The sequence below is a fragment of the Symphodus melops genome (assembly GCF_947650265.1).
Source record: "Symphodus melops genome assembly, chromosome: 2".
In the NCBI taxonomy this organism is placed as follows: domain Eukaryota; kingdom Metazoa; phylum Chordata; class Actinopteri; order Labriformes; family Labridae; genus Symphodus; species Symphodus melops.
This window is the reverse complement of record NC_136692.1, coordinates 14,362,929-14,382,005: the sequence shown is the minus strand read 5'-3', so window position 1 is coordinate 14,382,005 and position 19,077 is coordinate 14,362,929. Positions and strand designations below refer to the sequence as shown.

At 38.5% G+C, this 19,077-nt stretch overlaps 3 protein-coding genes across 5 annotated transcripts in view; 2 read left to right on the top strand and 1 right to left on the bottom strand.

Annotated features, from left to right (window-relative positions):
* The window catches only part of LOC306820162 (uncharacterized protein), a 34,441-nt gene extending 31,806 nt beyond the window's left edge, over window positions 1-2,635 (bottom strand). Inside the window, exons 1-2 of one of the 3 annotated variants that reach the window (XM_079337914.1) lie at window positions 2,515-2,635; window positions 926-988 (exon numbers count right to left, since the gene is read on the bottom strand). The gene's annotated coding sequence lies outside the window, so the exon portion shown is untranslated. The remainder of the gene's footprint in view (window positions 1-925; window positions 989-2,514) is intronic. The other 2 variants (XM_079337912.1, XM_079337913.1) reach the window with 2 other exon arrangements.
* Window positions 2,636-2,729: 94 nt separating this feature from the next.
* On the top strand, window positions 2,730-7,835 carry ears2 (glutamyl-tRNA synthetase 2, mitochondrial). Its single transcript, XM_079337915.1, has 10 exons — window positions 2,730-3,066; window positions 3,395-3,550; window positions 3,640-3,829; window positions 4,155-4,305; window positions 4,551-4,872; window positions 5,041-5,149; window positions 5,867-6,020; window positions 6,379-6,509; window positions 6,598-6,733; window positions 7,565-7,835. Exons 1-10 carry the CDS (start codon window positions 2,934-2,936, stop codon window positions 7,658-7,660), a joined length of 1,578 nt encoding a protein of 525 aa, XP_079194041.1. The 5' UTR covers window positions 2,730-2,933; the 3' UTR covers window positions 7,661-7,835.
* An 840-nt stretch (window positions 7,836-8,675) lies between these two features.
* Window positions 8,676-18,855, top strand: LOC306820557 (ADP-ribosylation factor-binding protein GGA2-like). The gene is made up of 16 exons (XM_079338437.1): window positions 8,676-8,844; window positions 9,800-9,884; window positions 10,183-10,258; window positions 10,751-10,849; window positions 12,139-12,262; window positions 12,937-13,037; window positions 13,116-13,196; window positions 13,283-13,420; window positions 14,948-15,161; window positions 15,250-15,429; window positions 15,510-15,577; window positions 15,650-15,771; window positions 16,397-16,554; window positions 16,679-16,848; window positions 17,169-17,279; window positions 17,639-18,855. The coding sequence occupies exons 1-16, from the start codon at window positions 8,700-8,702 to the stop codon at window positions 17,747-17,749; spliced, it is 1,983 nt and encodes a 660-aa protein (XP_079194563.1). The 5' UTR covers window positions 8,676-8,699; the 3' UTR covers window positions 17,750-18,855.
* The last annotated feature ends 222 nt before the right edge of the window (window positions 18,856-19,077 follow it).

The window sequence follows — 19,077 nt, the reverse complement described above, 5'->3', positions numbered from 1 at the left end:
AACCAGGGACACCCACTTGGAGAACCAAAGCCTCAATATATGGCAACAAACCATTACCCTATCTGGACACTTTTTCTTCCCCTTTAGAGAATTCAAAAATGTATTCACTTTAATTGAGATGACTTTGTCAGGGTAAGTCCCAAAATACCAAGAAAATCACAAAATCAATCTAGAAAAAAAAGAACATTTACTTGAATACTAAAATTAAGTGTATTTTATTTTTGGTACTTTGCTTAAATATTTTTATTTTATTCTAGCCTGTAATCTTATAATATAGCCCAGTGCTCTGCAAATGAATTTCATCTTCCCTGTTGCTACTCTTCACACACTGTATGTTATTTTTTTTCTCTTTTGGCAGAAGGAATGCTTTCATGGCTTTTCTTTTATATAACTACATTCCTTTCCTGACTTTGAACAAGTAATTTAAGTGCACCAAGAGGCCGGGTATTTTGTCAGCTAAATTTTCATTTATTTATTATTATTGTTCCCAACTTTCTAACAGAGAATAATATGATATTAGAAATAAAATCCCTACTCTCGAGCTGAACATACTCTGATCCAGTTTAATGAGGCAACCTTTAATATTCCCACGGCTAAAATCCCTGAACAGCATGTTGTTACCAGAGGTACTGTACACACTCTCACAACAAAAACGATGAGATTATTGTACTTTAAGTTGCTATTTCACTGATCTTAAATCTATCTGAATACAGAAATGTTTGCACAACTTTCTGGTACTTTATACATTGATAAAGGCTGTATTGCTTCTTGTTTTCCTCAAATAATAATTACCCTGTTGTAAGAATAGATTTGTCTATGACAAGTACAGAGTAAAATCACATGAAGGAATCCTGAAGCTTGTGTTGACGGGTGTGAAATCAAATCAAATTGAATAACGACATAAAATCAAAGCCAAATCACTTACCAAATCAACCTGAAGTCCTTTAAGTGGTTCAAATCAATGTGTTAACTCTGACTCTCCTGAAACCTAAGACACAAGTGCAGCAGTTAAACTCCTGAAGGGTGTGTTGTTAGACAACGACACAGGTGATGATGGCTGAATACTGTGGGCTGCAACAAGAGGGCGGGACATAGATGGCTCTTCTGCTTCACGTGTACTCTTCGTCATGCATAATGCCATAGTGTTTTTGTGATTTAATCTTAGTATAAAAAGAGACCAAAAAAAAGAAGAATGTGACACAAAGTTTAAAGTTAAATTTGATTTATACCCAGCATGTTTCACCTCCCTCGTGTTTGTTTTTGTATACTGTAACTTCCTGCTCTGTGTGTACAGTAAAACATTTGGATCTTTGTCTGAAATCAATATTGACATCAATATCAATATTGTTAATGAGAATTCACATTCACTAAGTCTCACACTGTGTAGGGGAATAATATTTAAAAAAAGTTACGTTCAGAGGGATTTTTTGGAGTTGTATACGCAGCTTGTCACAGAAACTCAAGCAAAGGTTATACCGCACCCAACCCAGTCATCTTGAAGAGGCAACAACAAGAAGGGTAGGATACAAACAATTCTGCCACAGATGGTGAAAGGAAAGTCTTTAAAGACTTAAGAGAAAAAAACATTTCAAAATAAACTTGTGTACCTTATTAAAGGTTCTTATGTCAGTCTGTTAAATGTCAAATTAAGATATACAAATAAGAAGTAATTGTGAAAAATGGACTGTAAACACACCATTGACTGTATTTGAGTACAAGCTTTAAGCTTTGAGCCTTTGTTATTCAAGTGTGCGCCTGTGAACATGTACACATAAAGAGGAACACATGACAAAGCACGCTCAGAGCAGGTTGAACTACTTTTTTTTTTTTTTTGCATCAAAAGCATAAAAAAAGTCATTATTTCATACGTAATTGTTTAACACAAAAGGTGCCCCTGTACCAGTGAAGAGAGAACAGAGCTACAAACCACACATTTTGAAACATGTTTTTTTTTGTTGAGTTAACTCAGGTTTTTCCCAATTTGACAGAACAGATCGTCTAAAGAGTTATTAATGAGTCACAATAAAGTCCGCCTAATGTTACAACTTTTAAGATATCTAAAGTGTGAAAGAAAATGTGGCAGCGATCATAACTTGATGCGTGCCTTTTATTAAAGAAAGAGTTTTATATTTCTTTCACAGCTGTTGGAGCGTCTCTCGCAGCTTGTTAGGCAATTAAATGTGGGGATTTATTTGCATCCATGAAAATGGCGGCGAATGCTGCTGGACATCACAGTAGAAGAAATGGATTTCACACGGAGGGAAAATGACATGAGAAGGGAGCAATTTAGTTGGACCACATACAGCAGGCTGTAGGCTAGGTTATAATTTACTATCCGGTAGATGGGTGTGCTTATGGATACCAACAGAAGAAGAAGCTAAATCAGGCCCACATGACACAACAACAATAATTGAAATTACACTTTATTTTAGTTTGTAGTTTTGTTGTTGTTTTTTAACGAAAAGGACATTTTGTTTTGAATATTAGCCTAAAGTAAAGTGTAGCCTGACCGACCTTAATAAATGACCCTTTGAGTCGCCGAAAAAAATCTTTGTCGCCCTTTAAGATTTGTATTTGAGTGACGGCTCTATCAGCTTCACAGCCATAGACATAATTGACATTACATTAATATGACTATGTTATGTCTATGTTCACAGCATAAAGATTGGTTGCCGGTTTCCCCTCTAGGTGGCAGCACGCGCGTTGAGGATAATCAATCCCTCTTCCGGTTCGACGAAGAAGAATTTATGAATGGAGTCGAATAAAGTTTGACCCAAATTTATGGCACAGGAATACACATGAGGGTCTAATTTAAGGATTGGGGTTTACTTTTGTTGTCTTGCTGTCATCTATCAAATGCAGTTCTATGGACCATCGTTAACTTTGACTTGACTTGACTGCTTGCTGGCAATGCGAACATAAAAGGTAGTAAGATGATGTTGGCTTTGACTCAGAGGTGTGTTCAGTGTTTGACAGCGGTCACACACACACGGATTACACTCCAGATGAGATGCTGCTCCACGGTTCAGGGTGAAGTGAGGGTCCGCTTTGCTCCTAGTCCGACAGGTAGGGTCCTCCTCCTGAAAGTGTCCCGTTAGAATGAAGCAGGTGAATTTTTTATTTTATTTAACACGTCATTGCTCTGCTTTTGTATTCAACTTTTTTTTTTTTTTTTTTTATCTTTATATTTATTCTATATATGGATATTTACTTCAACTGTGTTTTGTTGTACTGTCAACATCATTAAATAGAGGGCATGCCCTCAGTGATTCTTCAAGATTTATACAAAGGCTGAATGAATGAATCTCTCTCTCTCTTTGCCACGATCAAATCATACAGATTCCTCTTTTTTTTTTGTCAGTCTATTGTTTTATAACACTGCTCTGTGGTGCAGGTTTCTTACACCTTGGAGGCCTCCGAACGGCTCTATACAACTACATTTTTGCCAAAAAGTATGCTGGCTCTTTCATCCTGCGCCTGGAGGACACAGATCAGAGCAGACTGGTCCCAGGAGCTGCAGAGTCTATCGAAGACATGTTGGAGTGGGCTGGTAAGAAACACTGATGTGATCCACAATACTGTGACTACAGATAAAATGATACCGAATCCTATTTGACTTAAACCCACCATTACCTGTAGGTATACCTCCAGATGAGAGCCCTCGTCGAGGTGGGTCTGCTGGTCCATACCTGCAGTCTTTGAGACTTGACCTCTACAGACAGACGGCCCAACAGCTCGTGGAGAGTGGACATGCCTACTGCTGTTTCTGCAGCCCTCAGAGACTGGACCTGCTGAAAAAAGAGGCCTTAAGGAGTGGACAGACACCGAGGTGATAAGATGACATGAATGAACACACAGTTTAAATTTACACGCCGTCAAAATCATATTGTGACGCATGTACACGTGCTGAGTGAGAACACTTACAAAGACATTTTATTTGTTGACTTCGACGACGTGTTTATTGCGAAGGCTTATGTCATGTTAATGAAATTGAGATTGATTGTGAAACCCGCGCCGGTGTATTAAGTGGTGTATGTGTCGAGAGAGGCTTCCATATTGAAGTCTACATCTGAGGCCGTTTCGTTGCTGCGAAACAACTCGGCATTCAACCAGGATCAGGGTGTTTATTTGGCCGTGTGTCCCTCTCTTCTAAGGTATGACAACAGGTGTCGTCATCTCAAGGCCCAGCAGGTCCAGGAGAAGCTGGATCAAGGAGTTACACATGTGGTCAGGTTTCGTCTGGGGGAAGGTGTCGAGCCTTTTCAGGATATGGTCTTTGGTTGGAACCATCATGAGGTGGCCCAGGTCAGAGGAGTGATTTCCCCCCTGTGTTTCAATGAGCTCTGATAGAGTAAACGGGTGATAACTATTGCTTACCCCTTTTCCCAATGAGTCAAAGCCGTTGTTGATGTTTTTGCATTTTCTCCATTAAACTGAATTTGATTTAATTCCAAGATTTCTGAAGTTGCTGACATGGTTTAAATGCAGCTCTTTGTTTTCCAGTAAATCTAAACTGAAAGCTAATTTTGAATTCTGCCTTCTTTTTTTAGGTGGAGGGGGACCCCGTAGTGATTAAAGCGGATGGTTTTCCCACCTATCACCTCGCTAACATCGTGGATGATCATTACATGGGGATCAGTCATGTGCTGCGGGGCTCTGAGTGGCTCATTTCCACCTCCAAACATCTTCTCATGTACAGCGCTCTCGGGTGGAAGCCGCCCACATTCGGACATCTGCCGCTTTTGTTGAACAAAGACGGAAGTAAGCTGTCCAAAAGGCAGGGAGATATATTCATTCAGAGCTTCCAGAGAGATGGGATCCTGCCAGAAGCGCTGCTGGACATCACGACCAACTGTGGATCTGGATTCAACAGTGAGTGAGACAGGAAAGAAAAAAAGATGATTAGAAGTAAAGTCAAAGAAGTCAAGAAATGAATGTATAGCCTTTGAATTTGTATCGCAAGACAGAGAGAGAAAAAACCTCAGAAGGGATTCATGTTTTGAAATTACATATCATTGAGTTATTTGTGTTGTTTTTCAGACAATCAGATTGGGCGGACGATAGAAGAACTCATCTCTGAGTTTAATCCCTCAAAGATTACGACACATTCGGCTCTGTTAGACCTTGACAAACTGCCAGAGTTCAACAGGTAAGTCAGTAGTGCATTTGTCTTTGTCGCATTTCACTTCTGTGTTTCTGTGCTTTCCAAACTTAACTGGTCGTCAAGGCTTCAATGAGCCAACCCTTTCCTGACCATATCAGTGGCTTTTCTGGCAGATCTTTCATCGACTGATTTGCATGTTCTGTGCAACATTTTTCCACCGGATGACTAACATTAGGGTTAGTGCAAGCACCATCAGCGCAGTTCTACATTGTACTTGGAGATGCAGTTTGGATAATCACCCTATCCTGTGTACATACTGGAAAAATCGACACCATTTACCTCTTGTTAAAATACAGTAGCTCCCTGATCCATGGTTGTCAGCCTGGGCCATAACCACATTATTTGGTTACCTGGATGTTGGTGCTATAACGATCTTAAAATGCTAAGCTACGCCTAAATATCATTAGTTTCTTTTTATTTTGGTGCGTGATTTACAGTTTTAAAGATTTATTTTTGGCGTTTTTATGCCTTTATTGTAGAGGGAGGACAGTGGATAGAGTCGGAAAGGGGGAGAGAGAGTGGGGAGAGACATGCGGGAGATGGGCCACAGGCCGGACGCGAACCCGGGCCGCCCGCGCGCGAGGACTGAGCCTCAATACATGGGATCGCGCGCACTGCCGCTGCGCCACCGGCGACCCCTGATTTACAGTTTTTAACTGTATGTGAACTTTATGGCCTCAGTCATTTCTCTTATTGTGGCAGAATTCACCTGAAACACCGTGTCGAGGATGAGGAGCAGTGCTGTTCGCTGATTAATGATCTGCAGGAGCAGATTCAGCAGGCCTTCGCAGCAGAGATCCAAGATAAAGAAGTACTGCATGAGGATTACATTAGACGAGTACTGCATCTCCGTAAGGTAACCAAGACAAAGCGAAAGTCACAAATATTTATTCAACATTTTAATGATGTGTTCATGCCATAGCTTCAACATGCTGAACATTTGATGCTTAAAGAATGTTGAGAAATCTCTGCACATTGACTCTTACTGCATTCAGAGGTAGTTAAAGTCAATGTTCTGTGATGTGGAAGCAACAAAACTAGTTTCCTGTATGGGGAAAAATGTTATTTAAGCAAAACACTTATTTGTTTAAGTTGCTGACCTTTCAGTCTGTAAAAACAATTGTGGCTTCCTGTAGGCATCAAATGTCTTTTTTTGTCTTCTTCTCCTCTGTCTCTCCAGTAATACTGAAACTGTTCTCTTCCCTTCTCCACAGGGTCACATATCCTCTGTTAAGGAACTTATAAGTCCCTCATACTCCTACCTGTGGGTTCGTCCTTCCATATCCAGCCAACAGGTGGCAGCAATTACTGCTGAAGCTCAGCACATTGCTTCATTAGTGCTTAAGTATGTCACTGTTATAACTGTATGTCTCTCTGTACCTCTAAGCTTCCCTTTTAGCAGGACTTCTAACATTTCTGTGTCTGTGTTCCAGATTAATATCTGAGCGAGGCGATGAGCTGGCTGTGGATCGACTCAATAAAGATCTAAAAACTCTGGCTAAACAGACTAAAGCCACAAAGTACAGAGAAGTGATGAAGCTCTTACGCCTGACTCTCAGTGGTCTGCAGGTACATGAACACATCATATTCATTTGTTATGACTCATTATAGTACAAGCTCTACAGCTTGTCATGTCACAAATTGATAAAGCAGGGTTATAAATAATTTTATACTAATTTGAACCCAGAGATTCATCTTCAGCTATGTCCTCGATCACAAATCCCCAGCTGCGTGTACGAGCCTCCAGTTAACCAACCATCATATTTGCAGGCTGACTGAGTTTCATTTGTGAAATGATGGGATCATTTTGTATTTGATTATTTTGCCCCTAAGACAAACTCCTCATGAAGCATTAAATAGTGTTTTTGGCCTTAACATGTGAGATGAGTTGTGTGGCAGAGTGAGCTGCATGAAATCTAACAACGTTCTTGCCACAAGATGAAAAATGTGTTTGTTTGTTTTTTTACAAATTTAAAATTCAATCAGGCTGCACAAAAATATTTGAACATTGTTTTGATTCCCACAGGAAACCACATCATATGTTACATCTTGAAGCTGACTTCGGTTTCCTTTCTGCAATTATATTAATGAACTTGTAATCAGCAAATTCAGTGGTTTTTAGCTTTAATTTTTCAATGACAAACTCAGTAGATCCCTGCTGAACTGTTACAGTACAGTTTGTCCATGGTGTGACTCAGCTTAACTCTAAAATATACTTTGTTTAATATGATATAAAGGAGAATCTCTTTGAGTGATTCATCCACCACAATAAGCCTTCAAATATTTAGAGCCTACAAAGTTTTAGGGAAAGAGGAAATATTCTGATTGCTTCAAGCAGCGGTTACTGTTTGCTTACAGTCTGGTTTGATTGCATTACTTCCTCTGTTTTCTTACTTGCAGCAGGGGCCAAGTGTAGCAGAGATGATGGTGTCTTTGGGGCCAACCGAAATCAGCAATCGATTCCACAGACTTCTTTTGCTTTCAGAGACTGGTTAGAGACGAGACGATCTGTCGCTTCAAAGACTGATGGAAGCCTGGTTCAGAGAAAAGTCTGCTTGGATAGACATGTCCTGTTTGTTTTGAGACGTGTACAATGGGGAACATTTCAAAATGAACTGTATATAAGTATACAAATAGTGCTTTAATTAAAACAAATGTTTTATGAAGTAAAGGTCTTTTGGTATTATTTCTTTCAGACATGGGTGCAGGTGATGCAGAGCTAAGTATGGGAAGCACCGTGGAATTTTTATGCAAATGTTTAACTGCTTTGTCAGATAACATGTTTTTAATACGACACTGAATTAATGCTCCGCTTTTAACAGTTTGTCTTAGATGCTCTGTTGAGGATTTGGAAGCTTTAAAAAAAAATGCTTTGGTAATTTTTGTTGATAATACCCTTTTATATTTCAATTACTCGACAGTCATAAATATTAGATTCATGTAATGGATGCATTATTCAGTACATCACATACATGTAGGAGTAGGTCTACTGTTGGTTTGTTTAACCAATGACTATACATAAAGAAAAATGGGAATTTTTTCACACGTAGTCTGCCAAGTAACTAAAGTTATCAAATACATGCAATGTTAGGTAGGGCGTAAGTAATAGCCTACGTACTGTAGCCTACAAAGTAGAAGTGGTAACAATCAGTGATACTTATAAAAGTCAATATTTCATGCATGGCTGATATACTGTAGTTAAAGCTACTGATAAGTAGTCAAAACATTTGACGAGCTCATCTACAGAACTGCATCTTAACTCTTCTTCTGCGCAGTGTGACTTCTGCTGTAAAACAAACTACTGCTGTTTTGAAATTAAGAGATTTTCCTGAGAAGAAATAAGTATTATTATCGACCTCAATAGTGTAACTCGTTGATCTTTGTGATGAGGGACTTAACTCGATGTTATTAATCCTTCACTGTTTAGAACAGAGCTGCTGTGCTGAGTGACTGGAGAGGGTGTGTGGGGGTTTTTTTTTTAAATTTTTTTGTTTTTTTTTTGCGTGTCAGGAGTGTGACTGGGCGTGAGCGTCACATGTCGCCTCAGACAGGCTGCAGTTTGACACCTCCACTTCCCTCAGACACACTCACAAAGAACAGCTTCAAACATCGCTCAAAGTGCAGCACACTGACGGCTATGGCGACCGGTGACAATCAGGCAACTTTGGAGTTATTGTGCAGTAAGTAAAATGGGATAAAACACACGTTTGTTACCTGTCTTTAGCCGCTTGTGTTTGTTTACGTTTTGTCAGCCTTCGTCCAGATATTCAGAGTGACGCTGCTTCCTTTGCCAACGTCACATTAACAATCGGCACCGGTCTCGTTTAACTTTCTTATTTTATTTAATAAGAGGTTATATTTGCACTAAATGTTTAAGTTGTCGATTCATCAAAAAGTTGAAGGAAGTAAGTGTGGCATTGTGCAGAAAGTTTCACTTCGAACAGGAAGTTGGTGGCAGTGTGCGCGAGCTTGACAGGGAGCTCGAGCTCGGCTGTATTGTTTCATTTCAAGTTTTAATCTTGAATCAGATTAAACGTTCAATGTGTATATTACAATGCATATTCCTTTTACTCTGAAATGTAAGTATAAAATAATGAAATTATAAAAAAAAACGGATGTAACGTGATGATAACCCTCATGCAACACCAACAAAAAATTAAAAAAAATCATTGATGCTATAACTATTCCACCCACAAAACAGCAGAAATAAGGTTTTGTTTTATGAATCAGTGAATATTTATTTATAGCTTACATAGTCAGTGGTTTAAACGTAGGATACATTTGACTAATTGAAAACAATGTTAACCTTCTAAAATCGATAAGAGAGAACATCTTGAGACAGCCAAAAGAGATGCTTTATTACCAGTATCACAAAATTGGGACCTTTAAAATGACCATGTGTATTACATTTATCCATAACGTAGTTATAAATCAATGTGACCACACTGTCTGTGTACAGAGTTGTTAGCCTACTTTCCAGACTTTTCAAGTATAGTTTTTTTTTTTTAAACGGGCAGTGTCTGTGTTTCAGTTTCATTTCCTAATATGATTGTAGTTCTTTGCATTTTCACTTGATCAACCTGCAGCACTTTCTAAAATGTTTAAGGACATTAATTGAAAGTGTCCTTGTTCCAGGTCAAGCTACAGACCCAAACAATCAAGAGGACCGATGGGACTGCATTCAGGGATTCTACGAGCTTGTCAACAAAGAGACTGATGGGTAAACAGAACATTTTTATTTTAGTTTTTACTCGCATTATGTGCCGTCTCAAAACTTGCCTGGATATTCAGAGCCTCGTCAGAGTATGAACATGTGCTGAGGAGACCATGCAGTGGCTTCAAGATGTTACGTGAGGGCGCATTTTTGAGCAAGAGTTGCTTCATTTCCATATTGGGATCAGAGCGTCGCAGTAAAACTTTGTGAAAGAAGTTGAAGAAGCAGTGCAGCACCCTTTTCCCTTTCAACAATTAATATATTTTAAAAAGACTTTATAATTTGACTAAAATGTTGCTTTCAGCCCACAGATAGCCATCCGACTTCTTGCTCATAAGATCCAGTCACCACAGGAGAAAGAGGCTCTGCAGGCTATCACTGTAAGTCAATTATTAGATTCTTCATTTCTATATAATTTCTACATGGTGTGTATGTATATATATATATGGTGAACAAACACACACACACACACACACACACACACATATATATATATATCATACAACAACAGATGTTTAAATTGTATTTAGGTCTTTTTCTCAGGGTTATGTGACATTCATTGAAAAAACAAATGTCTCTGTAAACCCTGGCAGGAAGGTAGTCAAGTTCAAATGATCTGTGACTAACCATCCTCACATGACCAGAGCGACATGGAGGGTTAAAGCTGCATTAGAATTCATCACCACATAGTTTGTCATCAGTATTAGACACAGCTGGTGTGTTTCATTATAAAATGGAACTTAGAGAAGAGGTTTGTCAAGGTTCCAGTAACACATCAGATCTCTGTAACTATCTTCATGTGTTTTCTGAGTGTGAAATACTTGTTCTTTCATTTTCGTGTTGAATAGGTTTTATCTTTTGGTGCTTTCCAGGTTCTGGAGGCATGTATGAATAACTGTGGGAAGAGGTTCCATAGTGAGGCTGCCAAGTTTCGCTTTCTTAATGAGCTCATCAAAGTCTTACTACCAAAGGTAATATTCATTATAGGGAGGGAGATGTCTTTGATACTTCCTTTTAAAAGAAGCTTACCATTTGATCATGCACTGGTTCCATTTCATTGCAGTTATGTTACATTCTCAAATCAAATGTGATACAATTGTGTTAGCTGAGTACTAATGAATTGAAATCTAAAAGGCAGCTGTAAACTCAGTATCCACGTGTCCCAGGGATTAACCTCATCTCATACTGAATGATACAAACTCATGTCGAACAGGGTTTTTTTTTCTGCATGTAAGATCATGAGGCGGTTACCTCCACCCGATTTTCTTCTCCCGCCAGCTCTCGTCAAAGTCTGACGGGTGTTTTCATATGAGGAGCATGATTTTCCAAGAACAACACTTGGGGAGTTTGTTTTTTACTCTGCAACTGCTATTACAGCATTACATTGATGAAGTGGCAACGCTGCATTGCAGTGGAATTCATAAACACTAATGATCATCCTGAGAGTAATAGAGATAAACCAATTTAATTTGTTAGCATGTTTTTTTTTTTTCAAAGATTCAGCATGCCAACATGCTATTAGAGAGTAGCCCACATATTGATAAACGAGTAAAAACAAAGTAAAGAGCTGTTATTGCACAGAAAGTCACTGAGGCAGAGAGAGAGGTGAGAGTTCATAATGACAGTCAGGATTCTGTCAGCAGGTCATGGAGACAGATAAACATTTTAAAAACAATTCCAGGGCTTGGGATGGTGTTGAAAAGGATATATAGTCATTCAATCCACCAACCAAAACTGTTTTTCAAGTGCAATGAAATTGAAAGTTATTCTTTCTGTTATTTTGATCCTTTCTAAACCTGTCTCTGGTGTCATGGGCATCATTAGACAAGCATGTGAATGATGAAACTGAAAGGGAGCACTAGATGTTAATTATTCAAATGAAACGAGCATCCCTTTTACAAAAATGAAACCATTTCATGATGAATTGGTGCACAAGAACACTCTAGAATATAAGAAAGAAAGTGTTTAGCGTTTATTTAAATTATTTTGCTTTTGACCATGTAAATCAACACATACACTTGATATTGTCTTGACCATTACATTTCCCACCTTGATCCCCACCTGTTGATTCCAGTGACTTACTACATTGAAGACAAACCAAAGTCAATTGTGTTGTGTCACAGGACTAAGTTAATAATGTGAGAATCTCAAAAAGGAAGAGAACACAAAAACCTATTGAAAAAGATTGAATTAATAAAAGAGTTAATGAGGCATGTTAAAGCGACTTTGACTGACCTGGTTGATCTTATTTCCTCGGCAGTACTTTGGCACATGGACTCCACAGAAAGTTAAAGACAGAGTGACAGAGGTTCTTTACGGCTGGACTCTTTGGCTGAAAGAAGAACCCAAGATTCAGGAAGCCTACAGCATGCTCAAGAAACAAGGTCAGGATGCAAAAAAGAAAAAACACAGCACCAACACTTTGGCAGTAACTTGCACAGGACACACTTTATATGCAAATGGTACAAAGTTCATATCCATATTATGTTACCTAACAGTTTAGATGTTGTATATAAAGTCTAATGTTTTCAGATACAACAAACGCTGGTTAGGTACTTTGAAACCTCCGGCAAAAAACAGGAGCACACTTTTTGGTACAAAGACCAAAACTTAGCAAATGTAAACATTTTATCTGCAAACATGGTGTCATCATAGCAGACATTATTTTTATGATTGACAACAATTGAGCGGTGCCGGCCACTGTCAGTCATTATTTAACATGAAAAAGATGCAAAAGTTCGCCTGCTAGTTTTTAGTGCAGTCTAGTCTTCTAATCTCGGTCAGGGTCTCAATGAGGCTCAAACACAAGCGGCTGAATCTCTTCTTAATCCGCCGAGCGAGTGATTTAGGTGCTCACCATTCTTTGGTTGCACAAGCTGCTGTGATGAAAGCAGCAGTGATTGGCTTGGTGAAAGCCAAAACTAGACAAAGAAGCAATAATACAGATGTTTTTAGGAAAACCCAGTTATACAATGTACTAACCATGGTTGAATATTTTAAACATATTGTATATAAAAATGTGTTTAAAGGCCAATTACAACTGTCTCTGTCATTTTAGGTGTTGTGAAGAAAGATCCCAAGCTGCCAGGCAAAGTAATAATGGCGCCACCACCACAGAGATCTACAGAATCTGTTTTTGACCAAGAGGACAAGGCCACGGTTTGTGTTTTGTGTTAAAGACATCTTCTCATGTAACACTGGATTCCACCCTGCTAAAATGTGTTTCTGTATCACCAGCTATTAGCTAGATTACTGAAGAGTGCCCGTCCTGAAGACCTGGAAACTGCCAACAGGCTCATTAAGAGCACAGTACAGGAGGTGAGAAGCGCTGTGGTGTTGATGCTCGTAAGCCATGCATGTGTGCAGAGTACACTGTATAACTTTGGTTTCTGTTTGTGATTTAGGAGCAGGAGAAGGCCGAGAAAGTATCAAAGCGTGAATCTACACTAAAGGAGGTAGAGAGCTGCACTCAACAGCTCAGAGAGATGCTCGACCAGCACACAATCACTGGGAGCTTGCTACAACCGAGTGCTGACATGAAGGTGTGTTTGAAAAATACAAATACATTAAACCCAAGCAAACAATCACACAGAAATCCTTTTGGATTGTTAGTGTCACGTGGTTATTGCCTTTTCCACTGGCTAACTGTACATTTAAACCGTTTACCCTACAACTCCTTTGTGAAAATATTGCCAAGTATACTAATGTACATGCAGTATGTCTATCATCTATGGTGAAAATTACTTGCATACTAACATTTCTCTCTCTTTGTTCTTTGCACACACAAAGAAGTTCTTTCTTATTGGACAGTAGTGCAGAGAACTAGAACATTCAGTGACTTGTGCGGTTCAGATGTGATACTTTATCACAGCTGCTGCTTGTCTTGCTGCACTTGTTACGTGTCTTGTGACATCTACTTGTTGCTGTGTCCACCATTGAGTTTTAAAAAGAAAATTTTTGTTCTCACTCAGAGTTCATGAAAAAAGTGTTGACGATAACTAAGGAAACAGCATCCAAATATTTTTGTATATCCGACCTGTGTGTATAAAATTACTGTTATTCTGCTGCCGTGCATCTTTTCCCAATTGCAGTGTTGATATACATGTCAATCATCTAATTCTTCTGGTCTGTAGTTATTTTATTCCATAACCCAAACAACTTCCTGCTAGAGGTCATCCACCTAAACTGTGAAATTTCATTTGCTTATGTTCTTATTTATCTTTTGCTGTCATTGTTGTTAACCATCTATTTTGCTCTGTAAAAACAGTCTTATTAGAGATGATCTATTCTGTCTGTTTGGACAGAATTGAGTTCATCACTAGCATGTCTTAGAAAGACTCTGAACATGACACTGTATGCTATTAAATAGTACACGGTATATCTTTGCACTGCTTATGTCAGGCATTAAAATCAATGTGCCTCGCTACAGAGAAAACCAGCCAACCACATAAAGACAGTTGCCCTTGGTATTAGCAAAGAAAGTGTTCCAATGGTTGAACTTCTTCATTTTCATAATGACAACAGGAAGTGTGGAGAGTGTTATGTCTGAAGGTTTTCAGTTTAACTGCCCAGCTCAAAACATTGTTAAAGTTATCCCGAAGATAATCAGTGTCCAGAGTGACTTTTCTTTGATTAAGTTGCATTCATTTACATTTTCATACATTCTTTTTACTTACAATTTGAACAGGTTACCTCCTGTTTAATTATATAAATAAAAGACCCCAAGCCTCTTGTGCGTTAATACAAAATACAGATCAGCTTGGATAAAAATCACACAACTGCAGTGACTAAAAAAAGAGAAAATTATATTTTTTGATGACCTATCTCTAATAGCAAAATGAAGAATTATCTTTATTTAATGAAAGTGATGGACTCTATAATGACTCAGTTATAAGCTTAGCAAACCATGTTTCTTTTCTCCATTTACTGTTTCAGAGCTTCAACTGTGAAGTGTAGGCCAAACAATTCTATACATATTTTTTCACCCAAAGACTCGTTCCCCCTCTCTCTAGCGAATAAAGTGTTGGTGGGAAGAGTAACTCATCATTTAACTTTTCTCCCGACCCCAGGCCCTTTATGAGCGCTGTGATCAACTGAGGCCGAGTTTGTTCCGCCTGGCCAGCGACACCATAAACGATGACGCAGCTCTGGCACAGATCCTGGCGGCTAATGACGATCTAACACTTGCTGTAAACGCCTACAAAAAACAAGTGGAGAGGAAAGAGTTAACCTGTGGGCGAGAAAGCGGTCAAAGTGAAGAAGAGGAGGGGGCTAAAAATAATGGTAGGCACTTGTTTTTTTCTGTGGAAAACACCTTGACCTTAGGTTGGACCGCTCTGTCTTTAATCTCCTTTTTGTCTTGTTTCTTCAGTTCCAAAGAGCCCTAGAGAGATTAAAAGTTACCACCTCATCGACCTGTCCGCTCTGGACTCGCCACAGAACCGCAAGAAAACTGATTCAAATTTGTTCTTCAAATCTTCGTCACCCATTTTCTCCTCCACTTTTGAATTTGATTTTAGCTCAGCAGCCGACCAGGACATGAATGAATTAGGTAGGCCTGCATTTCTACCCACCTCTTGTTTGTACTCTCCTGTGTGATCATTATTTAACGTTTTCTCCCTGTAATTACAGAGTTAGGTCATCAGGTCACAAAACAGACCCATGACACTTCAAGGTCGTATTTCGAAGAATTGATGGAGGTGAGACTCTGATGTAAAGTTTTGTATTTTAAAATTGTATATAGAAGTGATTAACACCGACATAACTCTCAGTTTGATGGAGATTTTCAGATGAATGATACTGATCAGAATGTAAGAGGAGATGGAGGAGGCCTGGTGTTGAGAGCTCGTGGGTGTGGAGGGAACAGTACCACGTTGAATGGGACAAACAAATGGTAAGACTAAAAAAAAAAGGAAAAAGTGTACTGACTCTTGAAATCCTGAATGACATCAGGCACGTCTAAAAACAAAACCAGTAATTCTAAAGGCCACAAGGGGGAGACATAACAGCTCATTTTGTACAGAAACCCCACAACACAGCCTGAAGAAGAGCAAAGATGCATATCCAGAAAGGAAATATGAGCAGTAAATAAAAGAACGTTTTTTAAGTTTGATATAACTTTACTTAACATCACATGTTTTTATGTTACTAACCTTTTTTCCCCACAAGCTGGGATGTTCAATCTTAAAAAGATGTAACTATCATTTATTTTAGTAGACTTTTATTCAGGATGACACAGTTTATGTATTAACTGTATGTATGTATTTTTATCGTGTTTTACTTTTATTGTTTTTATAGTGTGCTTTTTTGCTTGGACAACACTTTGGTCCACCAAGTGAAAAGATTGATTGATTGATTAACTACAGACAGTCAGATATATGCTTTTAAAAGTATATTGCGGTGTTGGATTTCAATCTTTGTATGCTCATCAGTCAGGCTCTAGTAACTATCTATGGTGCCCTCTGATATTCTCTCAGTCCTATTCGTACTAAACATTGCCATTCCTTTTCCTTTGTCAGGTCCCCTCCTTCCAGCCACATGTTTCCAGGCTCAGGACCAATGTCCCAGGTGCAGAAAACCATTAATGAAGTGTCAGGATCTCCAGGGAAAATAGAGAGTGTGTGTCCTCCGCACATGTTGAAAAACATCTTTGTTCCCATGGAAACCATAAGACCCAGTGAGTCCTAAAACAGCGATGTTCAATTTGAGTATTATGGTGCTACTTGTGATTGAAACACAAACCGTTTTTTCTCCCTCATTCTCTAAAGTAACGCTCATTTGTTTTCTCAATTGTTTTAAAGGTCATCTAGAGCCGATCACTTTGTATAATCAGAACGGGATCCACGTCGCCTTTCATTTTGCTAAAGACTCTCCGCCGGGCCATCCAGATGTTGCTGTGTTGGTCATCTCCACTGTGAACACATCCGCCCTTGATGTAAAAGACTTCCTGTTTCAAGCTGCTGTCCAAAAGGTGATTAAAAAACATTTTCTTAATTTAATAACGGGTAAAAAAAAGAATAAGAAAATAATCCACACACGTTTTTGTCAAGTTTTACAACAAAGCTTTTCCAATTCTAATCCTTTTTAAAACATGGGAGATGAGCTCATACTTCATGCACTGTCTAAGTCGGTGACTAAGCGATATGAGATGTCAATGATTTAAGGTGTATACGTCACTCAGAAATCAAAAAAAGGGTAAAACATTCTGTTTCTTAGGTCATTCATGTTTTTGGACCTGTTTTTCCATAATGACTTGAATATCCACTTGTCAATGGTATCTCTCTCCTGCAGACCATGTCGGTGAAACTTCAGCCCGCCTCAGGGACAAACCTTCCTCCTTACAACCCTCTGCTGCCTCCTCCTGCCCTCTCCCAGGTCCTCCTGCTGGCTAATCCTCACAGGGTGAGTCTGCAGAGTGTTTTCAAAACATGAATGACTGATCTCACTCTCTACTTCACTGTCATGAAACAGAGAAACATGAGAAATCATTTGTGTGTGTTTCTTTAGTTGATAGCGGAGCTTCTATGTCGTCTTTTTTATGTAGAAAGACATTTTTCAAGTTAAATTTACATTCAACGTGAAGATGAATAAACTAGTCATCCTGAATAAGAAATTATAATAATGTCCAAAATAAGTGAGCTTTGCTGCAAAACTTTTATAAATTACTGTGGTTTATATACAAACTTTTAATTATGTGTTATTATGAATTAATAATGTATTATTAATTCACTTTCTCTATCTTGATACATCTGACATTTTAGCGGAAGCTGCGTCTGCGGTACAAGTTGACTCTGACACAAGGTGGCCACCTGCTGAATAAGACTGGAGAGATCGACAACTTTCCTGACTGGATTTCATTGATTGGCCAATAAAACTTTGATGGACTTAGATTTAAAAATACAAAACATCCCCTGGACCCGGCCTGAATAACAAACTGAAAGTTAAAGTGTATTCAGAAGAAGAAAACTCAGTAAGAAGATGGTGGTGAAACACGACTGCTGCGGTTGATCCTCACATGGTAACAAAACTGTCAACAAATACGGAGTCCGTTTTTTTCTTCAGGACTTAGGATGCATCAAAAAAAGGCCGAGGTGGGATCGCTGATGCACATGATTCAGGAGGTCATAATTCTGCTGTTGTCTTGCGTGCTGTTCTTGCGGTTTTTGCCTCCTGCGTGTTGAGAAAGCCAAGTTTGATCAAACAGTTTGCACACTGTGTACGATGACATGTTGCTCGCTAGATGCCTGCCTGTGAAAGTTTGTATTATTTTTTTTTCTGTGCATTGGTGACATTCAGGGAGTGCCCTAAGATAATATAAGTTATGCTTGTTGTGTTTTTAGGATGTTTTAAATGAAGTAAATGAATGAGAATAACCACCACCATGACAAAAGAAAGGAACCTCAAATAATGTTGTTTTTCTTCAATGTGACCTGAAATGTGTCGCAAACTGAAATGCTGCAAATTTAATACAAGGGTGTTTTGTCAGGACAGTATTGAACCCTAACCTCCAAATTCATGAAAATATTCAAACTGGCACATTGGAAGTTCATTGGTCAATTAAATAAAAGCCACCAAAATGAACGTTTTAAAAACCATACTTTCTTTGATTGGTTGTTCCCTGTGAATGAAGCCTGTTTCTGGAGGAGCTTTACATAGATTTTTGTTTCCACATTTGCGATGCTTTGCTTTGTTTTTGTTTTTTGTTGTTGTTTTTTTACGTATAACATTTTTTTTATCTGGAAACTTAAAGAGAATGTCTTTTTTGCTTGTGTTTAAGGTTTTTCGAGTAGATTTTCTCACAACTTTAAGCTTTATTATTTGATGACATGCATCTGTGACATCACAAAGTAATTCAGTGTGCCGCTCTTCCCAATGTCATTTGAAAAATAAAAAAATATTCTGTAACAGAAAAAATGTGAATTCAAAGTCCGCACTTGCCAAAATGTATTCATCCAATAATAAAACGTTTTCAATGACATATTCACTTCCATAGTTTAACCTACAGTGATAATGTTTCTGTGGTAAAAATGTGAATTAAGGAGTGAAGCACTAAATATATAAATATTCAGTTGACCTAACTTGCTAAAAAAAAAAAAAAGTAGAAATTCATAAAAAAAAATTCTTCAAAACTTTTCTTCAGTTTTCGATCCAGGACAAGAAGTTATTTAGTTTAGTTCTGATGATGAGAAAATACAACTGA

Excerpts from the sequence above, each read along its gene's own strand:
- ears2 (XM_079337915.1), top strand. The coding sequence starts at position 2,934 with ATGATGTTGGCTTTGACTCAGAGGTGTGTTCAGTGTTTGACAGCGGTC. Across the intron at positions 3,551-3,639 it reads AGACATGTTGGAGTGGGCTG|GTATACCTCCAGATGAGAGC; the intron begins GTAAGAAACACT and ends CATTACCTGTAG. Across the intron at positions 4,873-5,040 it reads CTGTGGATCTGGATTCAACA|ACAATCAGATTGGGCGGACG; the intron begins GTGAGTGAGACA and ends GTTGTTTTTCAG.
- LOC306820557 (XM_079338437.1), top strand. The coding sequence starts at position 8,700 with ATGTCGCCTCAGACAGGCTGCAGTTTGACACCTCCACTTCCCTCAGAC. Across the intron at positions 15,162-15,249 it reads GGAGGGGGCTAAAAATAATG|TTCCAAAGAGCCCTAGAGAG; the intron begins GTAGGCACTTGT and ends TTGTTTCTTCAG. Across the intron at positions 15,578-15,649 it reads ATTTCGAAGAATTGATGGAG|TTTGATGGAGATTTTCAGAT; the intron begins GTGAGACTCTGA and ends CATAACTCTCAG.